The sequence below is a fragment of the Somniosus microcephalus genome, chromosome 10, assembly GCF_052327205.1.
Source record: "Somniosus microcephalus isolate GS21.2 chromosome 10, FLI_Smic_1.0, whole genome shotgun sequence".
Classification (NCBI taxonomy): domain Eukaryota; kingdom Metazoa; phylum Chordata; class Chondrichthyes; order Squaliformes; family Somniosidae; genus Somniosus; species Somniosus microcephalus.
In genome coordinates this window covers 150,486,108-150,500,866 of record NC_140996.1, presented here as the reverse complement: position 1 = coordinate 150,500,866, position 14,759 = coordinate 150,486,108, and the positions used below count along the sequence as shown (strand labels likewise).

Sequence of the window (14,759 nt, the reverse complement as noted above, 5' to 3'; positions counted from 1 at the left end):
AGCAATATAGTCATTTATGTTCTTAGGGCATTAACCAAGTGATGTTATTGAAATAAGGTCACAATGGAGTCCTGTATCATCCCAGAGAAATCCTAGAGAAATGTGGACAAATGGAATTTACAGTTCAACACAATGGCCAGTCAGCAAAGCTGCCTATTATTGTAGCGAGCAACAACAACATGCCAACTCACATGGGCAAAGACTGGTTGAGAAAGTTAAAACTAGACTGGAAAAACGTCTTCAGTGTAGATGCTTCAAAGAAGCGACTCAACACAATGCTGAACAAGTACGAAAGCATATTCACAGTTATGAGGGCGTCACTGGGTATGACACGCATATCCGCATCAAGTCCAACGCAAAGCCTGTCTATTGTAAGGCCGGTCCCCGATGTGTTGAAAAGTCAGGTGAAGTAAGAGCTAGCAAAGCTCAGAGAGAACGGCATGCTAGTAAAAACTGACAAAAGTAAATGGGCTACCCTGATTGTGGTAGTGCCCAAAGCAGACAAACCTGTACGCTTGTGCGGTGACTACAAAGTTACTGTCAACTAAGCAGTTGACGATGAGCAGTACCCGTTACCTACAGCGCAAGATTTGTATGTAGCACTCTCAGGATCAAAGGTTTTCTCCAAGCTTAACCTGTCGCATGCTTACGCTCAGCTGAATGTTGACAAAGTGAGTCAACAGTATTTCACCATCGACACACACAAGCTGCCATATGGTGTAAAGTCCTCCCCTAAAATCTTCTAGGCTACGATGGATAAGATTTTGCAAGGAGTTCCAAATTGCTTATGCAATCAAGACGATGTGCTGATTGCAACAAGCAGCAAGGAAGAAAATCTAGAAGTGTGAGATATAGTGCTTCAAAAGTTGAATGCCCACAACGTCAAATTGAAAAGGAGCAAATGTGCTTTTGGGCAGCCCAAGGTTGTGTACCTTGGCCTGAAAGTTGATGCAAATGGCTTGCAACCAATTAAGGAAAACGTTAATGCTGTCATCAATGCTCCAAAGCACAGAATATGTTTCAGTTAAGATCTTTCCTTGGAATGGTCCAGTACTACGCACGTTTCTTATCTGAGTTAGTGACCATGTTAGCTCCATTGCACAAGCTCCTCAAGAAGGATGTCCAGTGGAATTGGACGAAAGCGCAACAGGAAGCTTATGATGCTAGAAGTCTCTCTAGCGATGCTCTACTTGTGCACTGCGACACAAAGCATGAGCTTAAGTTAGTGTGTGATGCTTCGAGCTACGGTGTGGGAGCTATCATAAGGCATGTAATGGATGACGGCCAAGAGAAACCAATCGCGTTCGAATCGCAAACCCTCACAAAGAGCGAAAGAAACTACGCGGAAATTAAAAAGGAAGCACTCGCCATAATGTTTGGAATCAAGAAATTCCAACAGTTCCTGATCGTCAGAAAGTTTACCCTGATAACCAATCACAAACCATTCCTAGCAATATTGGGGCCCATCGATTATTTGGCCCACTTAATTTTCCAGAGCTAAATCAAACATTGATTTCCTTTATGGATTAGAAACACACTAGGTGGAATTTTGCCTACCTGGGCGGGTCCGGTGCAGTCGGTGTCCATGGCAGGTCATGACCCCACTGCTGGCTTCTTCCCACTGCTGCAAATGAACTTACCTTAATGGAGCCTATTAAGCCCGCCCAGCGCGTTACCCGGCCCAATGAGATGGAGCGGGTCTGGTGATGTCATTCATGATGCATTTTCAGCCAGGATCTTTAATGGGACCATGGCCCCATTAGATTTGAAGTTTAATTTAACAGTGCTGTCATTGCACTACAGCATTAGAGTGTTGCAAACACTGACAATGAATGCACAGTGACAAAGGGCTGCACCCAGGTTCTCCGATGACTCCCCCTCCATATGCTTATGGAGTGAGTCACAGCATGCATGGAGGTCCTTTCCCCTTCTGATGGGCGGAAGAGACCTCCCCAGGAGACCAAGACAGCCTGGTTGCAGATTGCAGAGGTAGTTACAAGCAGGGATCTGGTCAGGAGGACTTGAGTGCAGTGCCGCAAAAGTTTCAATTCTCTCATTTGATCAGTAAACATTACAGAATCACAGAATCACAGAAACCCCACAGTGCAGATAGAGGCCATTTCGGCCCATCGAGCCTGCACCGACACATATCCCACCCGATCCCCGTAACCCCTACACCAACACATATCCCACCCTATCCCCGTAACCCCACGTATTTAATTCCCCTAACACTAAGGGTCAATTTAGTACAAAGCCACACTCAATTTCATCCTGCTGTGCCTATCACATCCCCATCACTCTGCCTTCCCTACCCTACTCCTGCACATCCTTACACCAACATACCTTGCACCTCCACCTATCCCCCTCTCTCTACTTTATCACATCCCCATCTCACTAGCCACCCCTCACACTCGCCCACATCCTACTGCAATCATACCAACAACACACAAGGGTACCTACTTGGGTGTTTTATCCAATGTTTATGTAAAGTTTCTGTTAATGTGGTGTCAAACATAAAAATCTTTATTTCAACACTTTCCGGTCTTGGACAGATGTGTGTGCACCTTTAGAAGTGGCTTAGTGAGTTGCAGTGAATGGTGAGACATAACGGTACCCCCTGCAATGGTGATGAGTGTGAAAGGAATGGCTTGGTCATTGTAGGGATGTTTTTGGTGTTGGTGTGGGGTGGTGCCAACCTGGCGCATCATGTGTGTGGTAAACCACTGTCATACCTGTCTGTGTCTGTATGTGTATTCCACTAGGTACAGGTCTGGACATGCCTCGGCTGACTCCTCCCACTATTCCAGGTATATAAGTGACTACCTCCCAGTCCCTTAGTATTCTGGACGGGTCGACCACTCGAGACAAGACCTTCATTCTTTAGTTAATAAAAGCCTGATTGTTACTCGCTCAACTTCAGTCTTTTGAGTAATTGATGGCGCATCAATGTGGCATTCATGTGCGTGAACAACGTAAAGTTAACTAAATCTGGCTAAGATGAGGCCGTCCCTGGCCGCAATCTGGTCGGGTGCTGATGCCCTCTGTCCTGTGCAGCATCAGGTGATTGCGGAGAAGGATGGTGTTATTGTTGGTGCTGATGGTGTGCTTGGTGCTGCTGGTGTTGGGGCTCATTGTGGTCCAATTCCGAGGATCAAGGTGAGACAGTATAAACGGCACCCATGTTGATGGAATAGATGGCAGGTGAAGTACAGATGACAAAAGCATTCTGTCAATGGTGAGAGAGTTTTTCCAAGGAGGTGACACTGGATGGAGACTTTGCTGGAACACTTGCAGCCTGCAGAATCTGTGCTGGAAATGGACCGAGCAACAGCTTCTGCCTGAGGAAAGTGATCATCTGTCAGGTGGGAGCATTTACTGTACATTTGATGCTGTCAAGTAATCAGCTACAGCAATGGCCACAGAACTCACGCCTTAGGTTGATAGACGTGCTTCCCGAGCTGCGTGAATCCCATGGCCATGCAGGGAAGTTTAAAAAGTAAGTGAAAAAAGGCTCTTAAGTGCCTGTAAACTAATATGATTTCAATTGGGTCGCCCGCCGCTGCCGGTCGGGTCAGCTCCACGATGACAGACACACCTGGAGGAAAGGCACGTGCGGGCGGGATGACAGCGGGTTTCTGACCCGATGTCAAAAATAACTACTTTCCCACCCGACCCACCACCAATCGCGCCCGCTACTGGAAAATTCTGGCCCCTGATCTAGGAACCATTCTAAAAAGCAATCTCCACTTTGGCTACGTGCATTACCTTTGTGCTGACAGACGATAGGATGACTGGAGTGGAAATAGTAAAATGTCATACTGGAGCGGTAGAGAGTCTTTTCATCCAGAGGATGAGGCAAATTGTTGGAACAGAGTAGCACAAGTTTTACTATGAATTTAGTGTGCTACAACTATTACTGCACATTGTCACAGAGTGCACTTTTTCCAATTGAGTCTCTGAAATTATGTAAGGTCAGGCAGGAGCCCATCAAATTGCACAGAAATGGTTCACATTAATTTTTAAGAGAGCTCTACGCAAATCATTTGGTGTACCCGACTTTGCAGAGCTACAGAGAGCGTGTAGAAAAAATGCAATTCAAACAGGATGTACAGCCTTTCCTATATCTGATCTGGGAGTGTTTGACGGTGTTGTATTTCATATCTCCATAAATCTTTGTGATTTTTCAGACATATTCGTACATGCATTCCAAGTGCCTTTCAAGTAATCTTAGTGAATGAGAGCCTGTTAAGACTGGAAAAAAACAGCATTGTCTCAAATGTTTTGTTGTACCCATAGTAGTGCTGCAGAGAGCTGCTAAATCCATACAAATCTGTGAGGATTGCAAAATTCAGTAAACGATAGTACAAAGGGTTTGTGCACAGCAGGCACCTTAGTAAAGTGCATTTGACGAATGCTTACCAATTAACTAGAACTAGTTGCTCACTTCAAACCATATTTAGTCATTAATACTTAAAGTTCTCTATCAGTACCACAGGCTGCTGTATGGAGTCATAAGTGCACAGTAATGTTTCAAGCAGTCATGTATCAGCTATTACAGGGTCTTAACCAAATGGTATGTTTTCTCAATGACATTCCCATTACTGGCAGTTCAAGAGAGAAACACCTTGAAATTTTCTATGTGGGACTTTTCAGTCTCGAGCACCATGAAAGTTGCGTGAAGCTGGCAAAGTGCCAGTTTATGCAACAAAGAGTGGAAAATTTAGGTAGATGTCAAACTCTACCAATGGAAAGGTTGCAGTAATTGAAAAGGCACCCACACCTAAAAACATGTCCGAATTCAGATCTTTCTTGGGGCTTTTAAACTATTAAGGATAATTTTTGTCTAATCTCTCAAACACCCTGAACCCATTACATGAACTTCTGAAAAGAAAAAAAGAGAAAAGCTGGTCTTGGCTGAGAAAATGCAATGAATATTTTTTGGATGCATATTATGTTACAGAATAGAGTTTCAGTGCAATATGTCACACAGAAACCACCACACCTCATCTGTGCTGCTTTGCCTACAGAGTGGGTAAATCTCTAGTGATGAAACTGCAGAACAGCAACCAAATGCTTTTTGCTTCTAAAAGAAAAAAAAAACTTGCATTTATCATGTCCTCAGGATATACCAAAAACTTTGCAACCACTGGATTACTTTTGAAGTAACGTTGTTATGCAGACAAAATGGTAGCTGATTTGCAAACAGCAAGATCCCATGAACAGCCTCTGTGAAGGACCTTGGGACTTTTTTCTATGTTAAAGTCGCTATATAAATGCAAGTTGTTATTGCATGAATGACCAAATAATGGCTCTGCAAGATTTTTTTTACCAGTCTCCCATTGTAACTCTGGCAGAAGTCCGGAAACCGCCCCCCCCCCACCCAAGGTAATGGCAGAAATAGCCATATCCGCATTTCGCAGAGTGTTTCACCAGTCTCCAGCTGGAGTTATATCAGGAGACATGTAAAATCACCAGGAATTTTAAGACCAAGGTTGAGAAAGGAATATTGGCCAGGATACTGGGAGAACTCGCAGCTCTTCTTCAAATAATTGCATGGAATCTTTTACATCCATTGCCAGATAAGGCCTCAGTTTAATGCCTGATCCAAGAGGGACCAAACTCAGGTCAGGCAGCACAGCAAGACACGTCAACCAAGGTTGTTATTTGCAGTGTTTTTTTTAAGTTGTATGTGGTAGTATGACTTTCAAAAAACAAAGAGGATTAAGCCTAGAGATCGCACTGTGCAATATTATTGTATGGATGCTTAATGCAATATGCATCCCCAGTGCATTCATGTGAGATTACTTTGCCCCCTATTTTAATGGAGACATTAACCCATTTAGTTTAAATGGATAAATTACTCTTAAAATAATAGATAAGGTAATTTCATATGAATGCACCAAGTGCTCACAATACCGTTCTGCACAGAGTTGCCTGGATACTGATCTCATATGCTTTACATATTTTAATGGTAATTATAGTGTATGATGAGCTGGGAGCACCTGTGGGCCAGGGCTGCAATAGATCACAAAACTAACTTACGATAAAAACATACACACCTTACTGAAACTAGAAGATACAGGCTTCATGCATATTCTTATTCCCAGTTATTTATATTAAAATTATTATCTACCTCCCAGACCGTCATAAATTTATTTAAGGCGCAAGTACTTAATCTATTTGTTTAACTTTTCCCTCCTCCTTCCCCAAAATCGAGTAGTACCTAAATGTTTTGACTGTAACAAACAAATCCTGGTACATCTACTGTGACATTACAGTGACACAGACACATAAAGCTGCTCATTAGTGTGTGCAAATAACACAGAAACAAAGGCCTCGAACTTTAGAGAGGGGCGGGAAGCGTGCGTGGGAGCGGGTGACGAACCCGGCAAGGTCGGAGATGTGGAGGCCCTGCCAATCTTAACTGCAGGGCCTCATTTGAATAAGTATTTCCAGAGTCCCTGCCAACACCTGGCCAGATAGATTACCTGGCCGGCAGGCGGGAGTGGGCAGGGGGTCTGCAGCTGGGGACCCTATAAACAGTCAGTGGGTGGAGGGGATTCCCTTACGTCACTGTGGGATAGGTAGGCTGGGGTTTCCTTTTAACGAAGATTGGGGGAAGCCAGGGCTAGGGAAGCCCAAAGACTCCTCGAGGGGCCTTGGGTGGAAGCACCATCAAAGAGAATAGGGAAGAATTGAATGTGTTTATATTAGGCCATTCACACCAAATGATCAATCCAAATCCATTTGTTTTTACATTTTGGGGAAAGAGGGTGCTTATCTCAGATCCTACAACTAATGCGTTTCATATATGGGGTTGAGTCCCCATAACCTACATATTGAGTGTTTGTCCAACTAAAATATCATATTTCCTATGCAATCATGCAAAAGTTCGACATTTACATCAGTAGTTTGAATGAAACTTGTTTTCATCTACAGTACTTACCAGTAGCAGAGTCATAAGCAGAGCTGTTAGGGTTCAGTCCTGTTGGAAATGGGAGATGGTAAGCTTCTATACAGCTTTTTGAAACAGCTTGTTCAACTAGATAATACAGAAGATGAAAAACATGAGCTAAATCTACTCAAACCAAATACATTATTTTACAGAAGTGCATATGTTAAATGGTGTTAATAACAATCTGCAGTATATGTCAAGGTTTCTCATGTATCTACTATTAACTTTGTTTTCCTCTCATGCATGGCTCGGTCAGTAAATGCACTGCAAAGTATGGTATCGGGAAAGTCCCTGGTTCAATCCTTGATCTGGACAAAATTTGCCAATCTCAGTACTACAACAGTCTAGGGAGGAGGAACAAAAAGCACATACACATCACGACTGAGAATATGAGTGTCGCTTATCACTGGCCATTGACACCTGATGGAAGTGCATGTGCCTGATAGTGGAGAAAGATGAAGTCATGATAGCCCTGGGGATCAAAGAGTCCACTGACACTCACTGTCCAGGCTTAGATATGAGGAATGGCCACTTGGGTAAAGTAGTGGAAGGCTGCTCTCATCAATGGAAAGATCACTCATGATGAGGATTGACGAGGAGAGAATCAGAGGAACAAAACTAATTGTTTTCATCCAATGTAGTCCCATACTATAACACCACTTCAGACTATCCTAAAGCACAGCATCCTGGCAAAAATTATACTTTTACATTTTTGAACCCTAACTTCACTCAATGCTCACTCACGCAACATGTTATCTTGACACCAAATATGAACAAAATCTAAATAATTGACAATTCCATCAAAATAAAGTATATCCGCCCCTACTTCTGGTGATCTCTATGGTTTATCAATACAACATGATTGTTTCCCCCACTTCCTATCTCTTTTAAACTCTGTCATTTTTGAACAATTTGTCAATGTTTAAATATTTGACTACATCAATTTGATTAGTGCAACAATGCTGTGTTAATAGCTTCCATCCTGCTTGAACATCGCTGAGGTCAAACAACCTAATTTGCACAGAATAGAATCAAGCGCCTCACTGTTGGTCCATCTCTATGGGCTGTAGCTAGTCAACAGGTGGGCATGGACAATGGTACCTAGAGAGACATACATAAATCACATACCAGGAACAGGCGGGCACTGGGATACATGAAAGGAGGTAAATCTATAAACTGTGTCTACATGAATGCAAGACGCATGAGAAATAAGATACCAGAGCTGAAGATTGTTGTGGCAGTAGGGAATTACAATGTACTGGGAATAACAGCAACATGGCTAAATATAGAGAATGGAAACAAAGTGAAGATTTTGAAAAGATAGAGCAGACAAAAAGGTGATGTAGCCCTATATATCAGGGACACATGGGAGATAAATAAAGGTGAATCTGTGGGGTCTCAACACTATCCTGGACACAATCTGATAGAGTCTATTTCAATATTCTACCATCCACATCCACGCCCACCAAACTCATATCATGGGATCAACATCAAAGATCAGTGAAACACATTCTTCCTCAACTCCAATTCCAATCATGGTTAATGGAGCTCAATGTCATGTACAGAAGTTAGTAAAGAATGTGTTATGGATAAGCTGAAAGGATTAAATATCCACCAAGCTCCTGAGCCAAATGGGATACATCCTGGAATCTCAAGGAATTAAAGGACAATATTTGTAAACTGTGCTTTAGCTGATAATTTTCAGAGCTCCATAAATACTGGAGTAGTACCCACGGACTGGAGAACAGCAAATGTACTTCCAATATTTAAAAAAGGAGTAAAGGACAAACCTGGTAACTACAGGTTGGTTAGCCTAACATCCATAGTACAAAACATTCAAGGGCATTCTACAGGATAAAGAAAGAACTTGCATTTATATAGTGCATTTCATGTCCTCAGGATGCTGCAAAGCACTTCACATCAAATGAATTACTTTTAAGTGCAGTCACCTGTTTTGTAGGCAAACACAAGAGCCAATGCTATAAATGAGCATTTAAATAATTCTGGTATTATAAAAGGAGCAGGCAGGATGGCTTTAGAACTAATAGGTCATGCCCTACAAACCTATTGGAATTGTAACTAAGATGGTGAATGAGGTAATAATTTCAGGAGGAAACAGCTAGCTTATTGCTCATATTAATATCCATCAAGGTTCAGCATTTCAAAGGTTCTGCACTTTGCATTCTATCTGCAAGAAATTGTTTAATGTATGCTAAAAGGGTCAGTTCACTCACAAAACACGTATGTTGAAAAACTGTCGTTAGCACGTCGTACTTGCATTGTACAACTCCAGAAGAAACCCTCATAGTGAAAAGTCTTCACAGATACCTGAGAAGAAACAACTGCAACTTCACTTAAGATAATAAAAAATGTATATTAAGCACTGGAAGTTGAATTTTCTTGAACTACTTTTCCATCCTTAATTTAATGTAAATAATTTTTCACTTGATTATCTTTTGAATTAAAATGAAAAAGTACATAAGGTTAAAATAAATCTACAATTGAACAGAAAACCTCATCGTTAAAAAGAGAATGTAACATTTTCTATTTTGTCAACTCAGTATCATCAAGCATTGCAAAGGTCAGGTGTGGCACAGCCTGAAAAAAAAAGTAAAGCTCCCTCTCTTGTGCCCAACAATATGCCTTAAGCACCAACCTTAGATGAAAATTGGAGCAGTGAGAACAGTCGCATTTGCCCCACCAGTCTCTCCGAATGAAATTTATTGCTAATTTGTGCTGTGGACCCATGCCCAATGAGAAATAGGTTAACACTAACCAAACTCATTTCATATACAAGTCTTACAAATCAGCTGAAAAGAGACTTGACCTGAGACATGAACTCTGTTTCTCTCTCTATGGATGTTGCCTGACCTGCTGAGTATTTCCAGCATTTTCTGTCTTCTCAGAGGCCTTCCTTTACCATCCGAGGCCTTGCAAGCACCCAGCAGCACTCCCTGCACACTTTAAAAACCTTTTAATATCTATTGCACCAAGCCACTAGTTCAATAAAATATATATTTTTTAACTCCAAAAAGGTAAAATGCGAACTTACCTGAAAGATGCGTGTGTCCCTTTAAGAAGTGCTGACAGCGCCTCTGTTGGTCTGCTGCATGCTTGCTTTTCAGAGCAAGCTTAGGAACCAGCGCTAAATCCAGCGCAAAGGTCCAAGTTCACAGAGCGTGGCGTTAAGTCGGCATGTTACGCTCTTCATATTTTCATGTTGAGGGCCAGCGCTGCTGCTATGGCCCTCAGCAAAATGGAAGCCGCCGAGTCCTGCGCCAGAGGCAGGAGTTCGAACAGTGGCCGCCATTTTTTTCCAGGTTTGTGGCACTAACGGGTGGTGGCAAGTAGCCCAATTTTTCTCCCAATGACAACAGATTGTATTTGAAAAACTGATCAGGAAAGCATGGGACAAGATGAGTTGTGCATGGCTACTTGGCTGAAGCGGCTTGCCCTTTTAGAAATGGTACAGCTGTGGCATTTCTTGCAATGCATCTGCAATTCATGTTTCGTTCACTAGCCCAATTGGCTCCCTTTATTTCAGGCCAATATTGCTATTTGTGCCAGGCCTGGAAATGTGGAAAGTGCTTTAATTTTGTCACAATAAAGTTCTTGAAATAAATATATGTATTTCAGTCATCTCCATTGCTGTAATTTAACGGCTTATAGCTGCCAATGATATGCTGGGGTTTCAACTGTTCCAAAAATGCATTTTAACATCACAGGATATGTTTCATTGTGTAGAGGGAAAACATTTCAGAAATACCCTAAGTAAGTAGACTTTTTTGACTTGTAACTCAATTTCAAAAAATATCACCAATGAAATAACACTTTTTCTTACAATGCTAATTAGTTCTTACTTTGTTGAATAGGCTGAATGCTCCAGGAAAATGTTTATGTTTTTTCAGTGTTTCGGCAATACTCCGTTTTTGAATGTGTCCTTCAAGCGGCTCTCCATGCTTACTTTGATTCCACGGCTTCTGTGGCGGGTTACTTATTTGATCTAATATTTGAGTTGGTTTCAATTTTGTCCCAATTTGAGCTTCCTGGAAGGGAAACATAAATTGACTAGGTTTATATTTCAGCCCAATAAAAAAAAACAGATCCAGTCATTCTAAGTGTTTACTTTTCCCCTAAATCTCTTCACTGAGGGTCTTTAAATGTCCATTTAATCCATTGTGAAACAAAAACAGAAAATGCTGGAAATACTCAGCAGGTCAGGCAGCATCTGTGGGGAGAGAGAAACAGAGTTAACAGGCTGGATTTTGCAGGGGGGGGCGTCAGCGGAGCGATCGGTGGTGGGTCGGGTGTCGGGTGGGAAAGTGTTATTTTTCCCCAGTGGGTCGGGACCCCACTGTGAACCTGCCGCCACGTGCCTTTACCAAATGTCGGGTCTGTCAGCGCGGAGCAGATCCATCACGCAGCAGCAGCGGAGGCAATTAAAATCATTAGCGGCTTGTTTACAGCCACTTATCAATGGTTTTTTCCCAACTTTTTGGATTTGTCCCGCTGTGCCTAGACCTCGTCTGTGAAGTGAAGGTGGGAGGTCAGTGGCCATTGAATCAGCTGATGTGTTGACAGCTTCAAATGCCAAGTCAAAGCTCCCAGCTGATTGAGACATGTTCCCTTAACTATTAGCTTCTTTAAACTGCATTTCAACTACAAATTTAGCATGCTGCAAGTCTTTACACAAGTCTCCATCCAGTGTCACCTCATTACCTCTCCCACCATTGACAGATCACTTCTGTCATTGCTACTTCACCTGCCATCTATTGCATCAGCATGGGTGCCCATAAAACTCTCTCAGCTTGGTCCTCAGAATCCCACCACGATTAGTCCCAACACCAGCATCACCAGGCACACCAGCAGCACCAACCTTCTCTGCAATCAACTGATGCTGCACAGGACACAGGGCATCAGCACCTGACCACATTGCTGCCTGGGAGACCAGGGATGGCCTCACCATGGCCACATTTACTTCACTGGACGCTGTACACCCTGGCTGCCACATGATGTGCCAGGTTGGCACCACCCCACACCAACACCATAAAGCATCCCTACAATGCCCAAGCCATTCCTTTCAGACTCATCACCATTGCAGTGGGTACTGTTATGTCTCATCAGAGTTAGATATATTTCTTAAGGCTAAAGGGATCAAGGGATATGGGGAGAAAGCAGGGACAGGGTACTGAATTTGGATGATCAGCCATGATCTCATTAAATGGCGGAGCAGGCTCGAGGGGCCGAATGGCCTACTCCTGCTCCTATCTTCTATGTTTCTATGTTTATTCACTACAACTCATGAAGCCACTTCCAAAGGTGCACACAAATCTGTCCAAGAACGCAAAATGTTGAAAATAAAGGTTACAATGTTTGACACCACATTAACAGAAACTTTACATAAACATTGCATAAAACACCCAAGTGGCTACCCTTGTGTGTTGTTAGTTGGTATGATTGCACCAGGATGGGAGTGAGTGTGAGGGGTGGCTAGTGAGGTGGGGATGTGATAATGTAGATAGAGAGGATTAGGTGGAGGTGCAAAGTAAGTTGGTGTGAGTAAGGATGTGCAGGAGTAAGGTGGGGAAGGCAGAGTGATGGGAATGTGATGAGAGGCACAGCAGGATGATTTTGAGTGTGGCTTTGTACTAACGTTTCGTGAACTACTGAGATCATTGAATGGTTTGCAGCACTTCATCCAGGTCCTCCTGACCACATCCCTGCTTGTGCCCTCCTGTGCAATGTGCAATCAGGGAGGTCTCCTCCGCCCATGGGAAGGGAAGAGGACCTCCTTGTGTGCTGTGACTCCCTCCTTAAGCATATGGAGGGAGTCATGGGAGAGCCTGAATGCAGCCATGCACCTCTGTGCAGTGCTTGTCAGTGTTTGCAGCACCTCAATGCTGTAGAACACTGACAGCACAAATGTCAAAAGAAATTTGGCCATGGTCCCTTTAAGGAAACCGGCTGATGACGCGTCATCAAATGATGTCACTAGACCCACTTCCTCTAATTGGCCGGGAATTGCGCTGGGAGGGCTTAACAAGCCCAATCAGGGGAAATTCATTTCAGAGGCCGGGATGGAAACAGCAGCGGGGTCGGAAACCGCCACCGACGTCGCCCGCCACGGTTCATAAAATCCAGCCCAACATTTCAGGCTGATGACCTTTCATCAGAACTGGAAAAGTTAGAGACATAACAAGGTTTTAATAAGGGTTTAATCCATTGTGAAACTCAACAATGTCATTAATTTAAGTAATTCACATAGTCTATTACATTGACAATATTTAGTAGAAAAATAGTGAGGCTGCAGCTTGTTCCTCTGTGCTTTGAATGCTATAAATCCACACTATTGTGCACTGTTAGAAAGTTTTACATTCAAGGATACTAAGTTATCCTAATGCAGTTGGAAGTAATTTTCAGTCCAGGTGCTGAAATGCCAAGACTTCAGACAATCAAAGCAGCTCATTCACTGAAGTACACCACCCTGCTCTCATGGAATTTTGCAAGATCGGGCCACTTAATAAGAGATAGCTGTCAAGAGCTAATAGTGTCCACCATCCAGATGGCCTGGAAACAGGTATGTAAAAAAAACTTTTTTTCTGCCAAGGTAAGGCTAGCACCTTTGCACTATATCAAATCGATGGGCAAAATATCCAGCCTACTAATTGATTCCTCTCGCCCTGTTACAACCTGACCGAGGTAGCATGCTAAATGGCAGGAGACAGAGAATAGGGATAATGAGTAGGTACTCTAATTGGCATGATGTGATTAGTGGTGTCCCACAAGGGTCTGTGTTGGGGTCTCAACTATTCACCATATTTATTAACGACTTAGATGACAGATGGAAAGTCACACATCCAAATTTGCCGATGACACAAAGATAGGCGACATTGTAAGCAGTGTAGATAGAAGCATAAAATTATGAAGGGATATTAATAGATTAAACAAATGGGCAAAACTGTGACAAATGGATTTCAATGTAGGCAAAAGTGATGTCATCCACTTTGGACCTAAAAAGATAGAACAGGGTACTTTCAAAATGGTGAAAAGCTAGAAACAATGGAGGCCCAAAGAAATTGGGCGGTTCAGGTACATAGATCATTAAAACATCATGAACAGGTACAGAAAATAAACAAAAAGGCTAATGGAATGCTAGCCTTTGTATCTAGATATAACTAGAATAAAAGGGGGTAGAAGTCATGCTTCAGCTATACAAAGGAGAGATTACACAAACTAGGGTTGCATTCCCTAGAATTTAGAAGGTTAAGGGGTGATTTGATCGAAGTTTTCAAGATATTAAGGGGAACAGATAGGGTAGATAGAGAGAAACGATTTTTGCTGGTTGGGGATTCTAGGACTAGAGGGCATAGGCTAAAAATTAAAGCCAAACCTTTCAGGAGTGAAGTTAGGAAGCACTTCTACATACAAAGGGTGGTAGAAGTTTGGAACTCTCTTCCGCAAATGGCAATTGATGCTAGGTCAATTTTTAATTTTTAATCTGAGACTGATCGATTTTTGTTAACCAAAGGTATTAAGGGATATGGGGCAAAGGCGGGTATATGGAGTTAGGTCGTAGATCAGACATGATGTCACTGAATGATGGAACAGGCTCGAGGGACTAAACGGCCTACTCCTGTTCCTATGTTCCTAAATCCTCAGAGATCGGCCTTTCCTAAGTATCATATGCATGCCATACTGTAGCAGGCCACACTATATTGCTGTCACTTAAAAGCAATTATTGTTGCATGACCATTTGGAAAGATAACTGTACAAAGTAAATATACCACACCACTAACCTATATGC

General features: G+C 42.6%; 1 protein-coding gene across 1 annotated transcript in view; it reads right to left on the bottom strand.

Annotated features, from left to right (window-relative positions):
• Positions 1-14,759, bottom strand: part of LOC147111762 (transmembrane protein 182-like) — an 84,749-nt gene that overhangs the window by 16,124 nt on the left and 53,866 nt on the right. The window contains exons 2-4 of the mRNA XM_085998966.1: positions 10,816-11,001; positions 9,190-9,283; positions 6,947-7,042 (exon numbers count right to left, since the gene is read on the bottom strand). Coding sequence (XP_085855092.1) covers positions 6,947-7,042; positions 9,190-9,283; positions 10,816-11,001 — 376 coding nt within the window. The remainder of the gene's footprint in view (positions 1-6,946; positions 7,043-9,189; positions 9,284-10,815; positions 11,002-14,759) is intronic.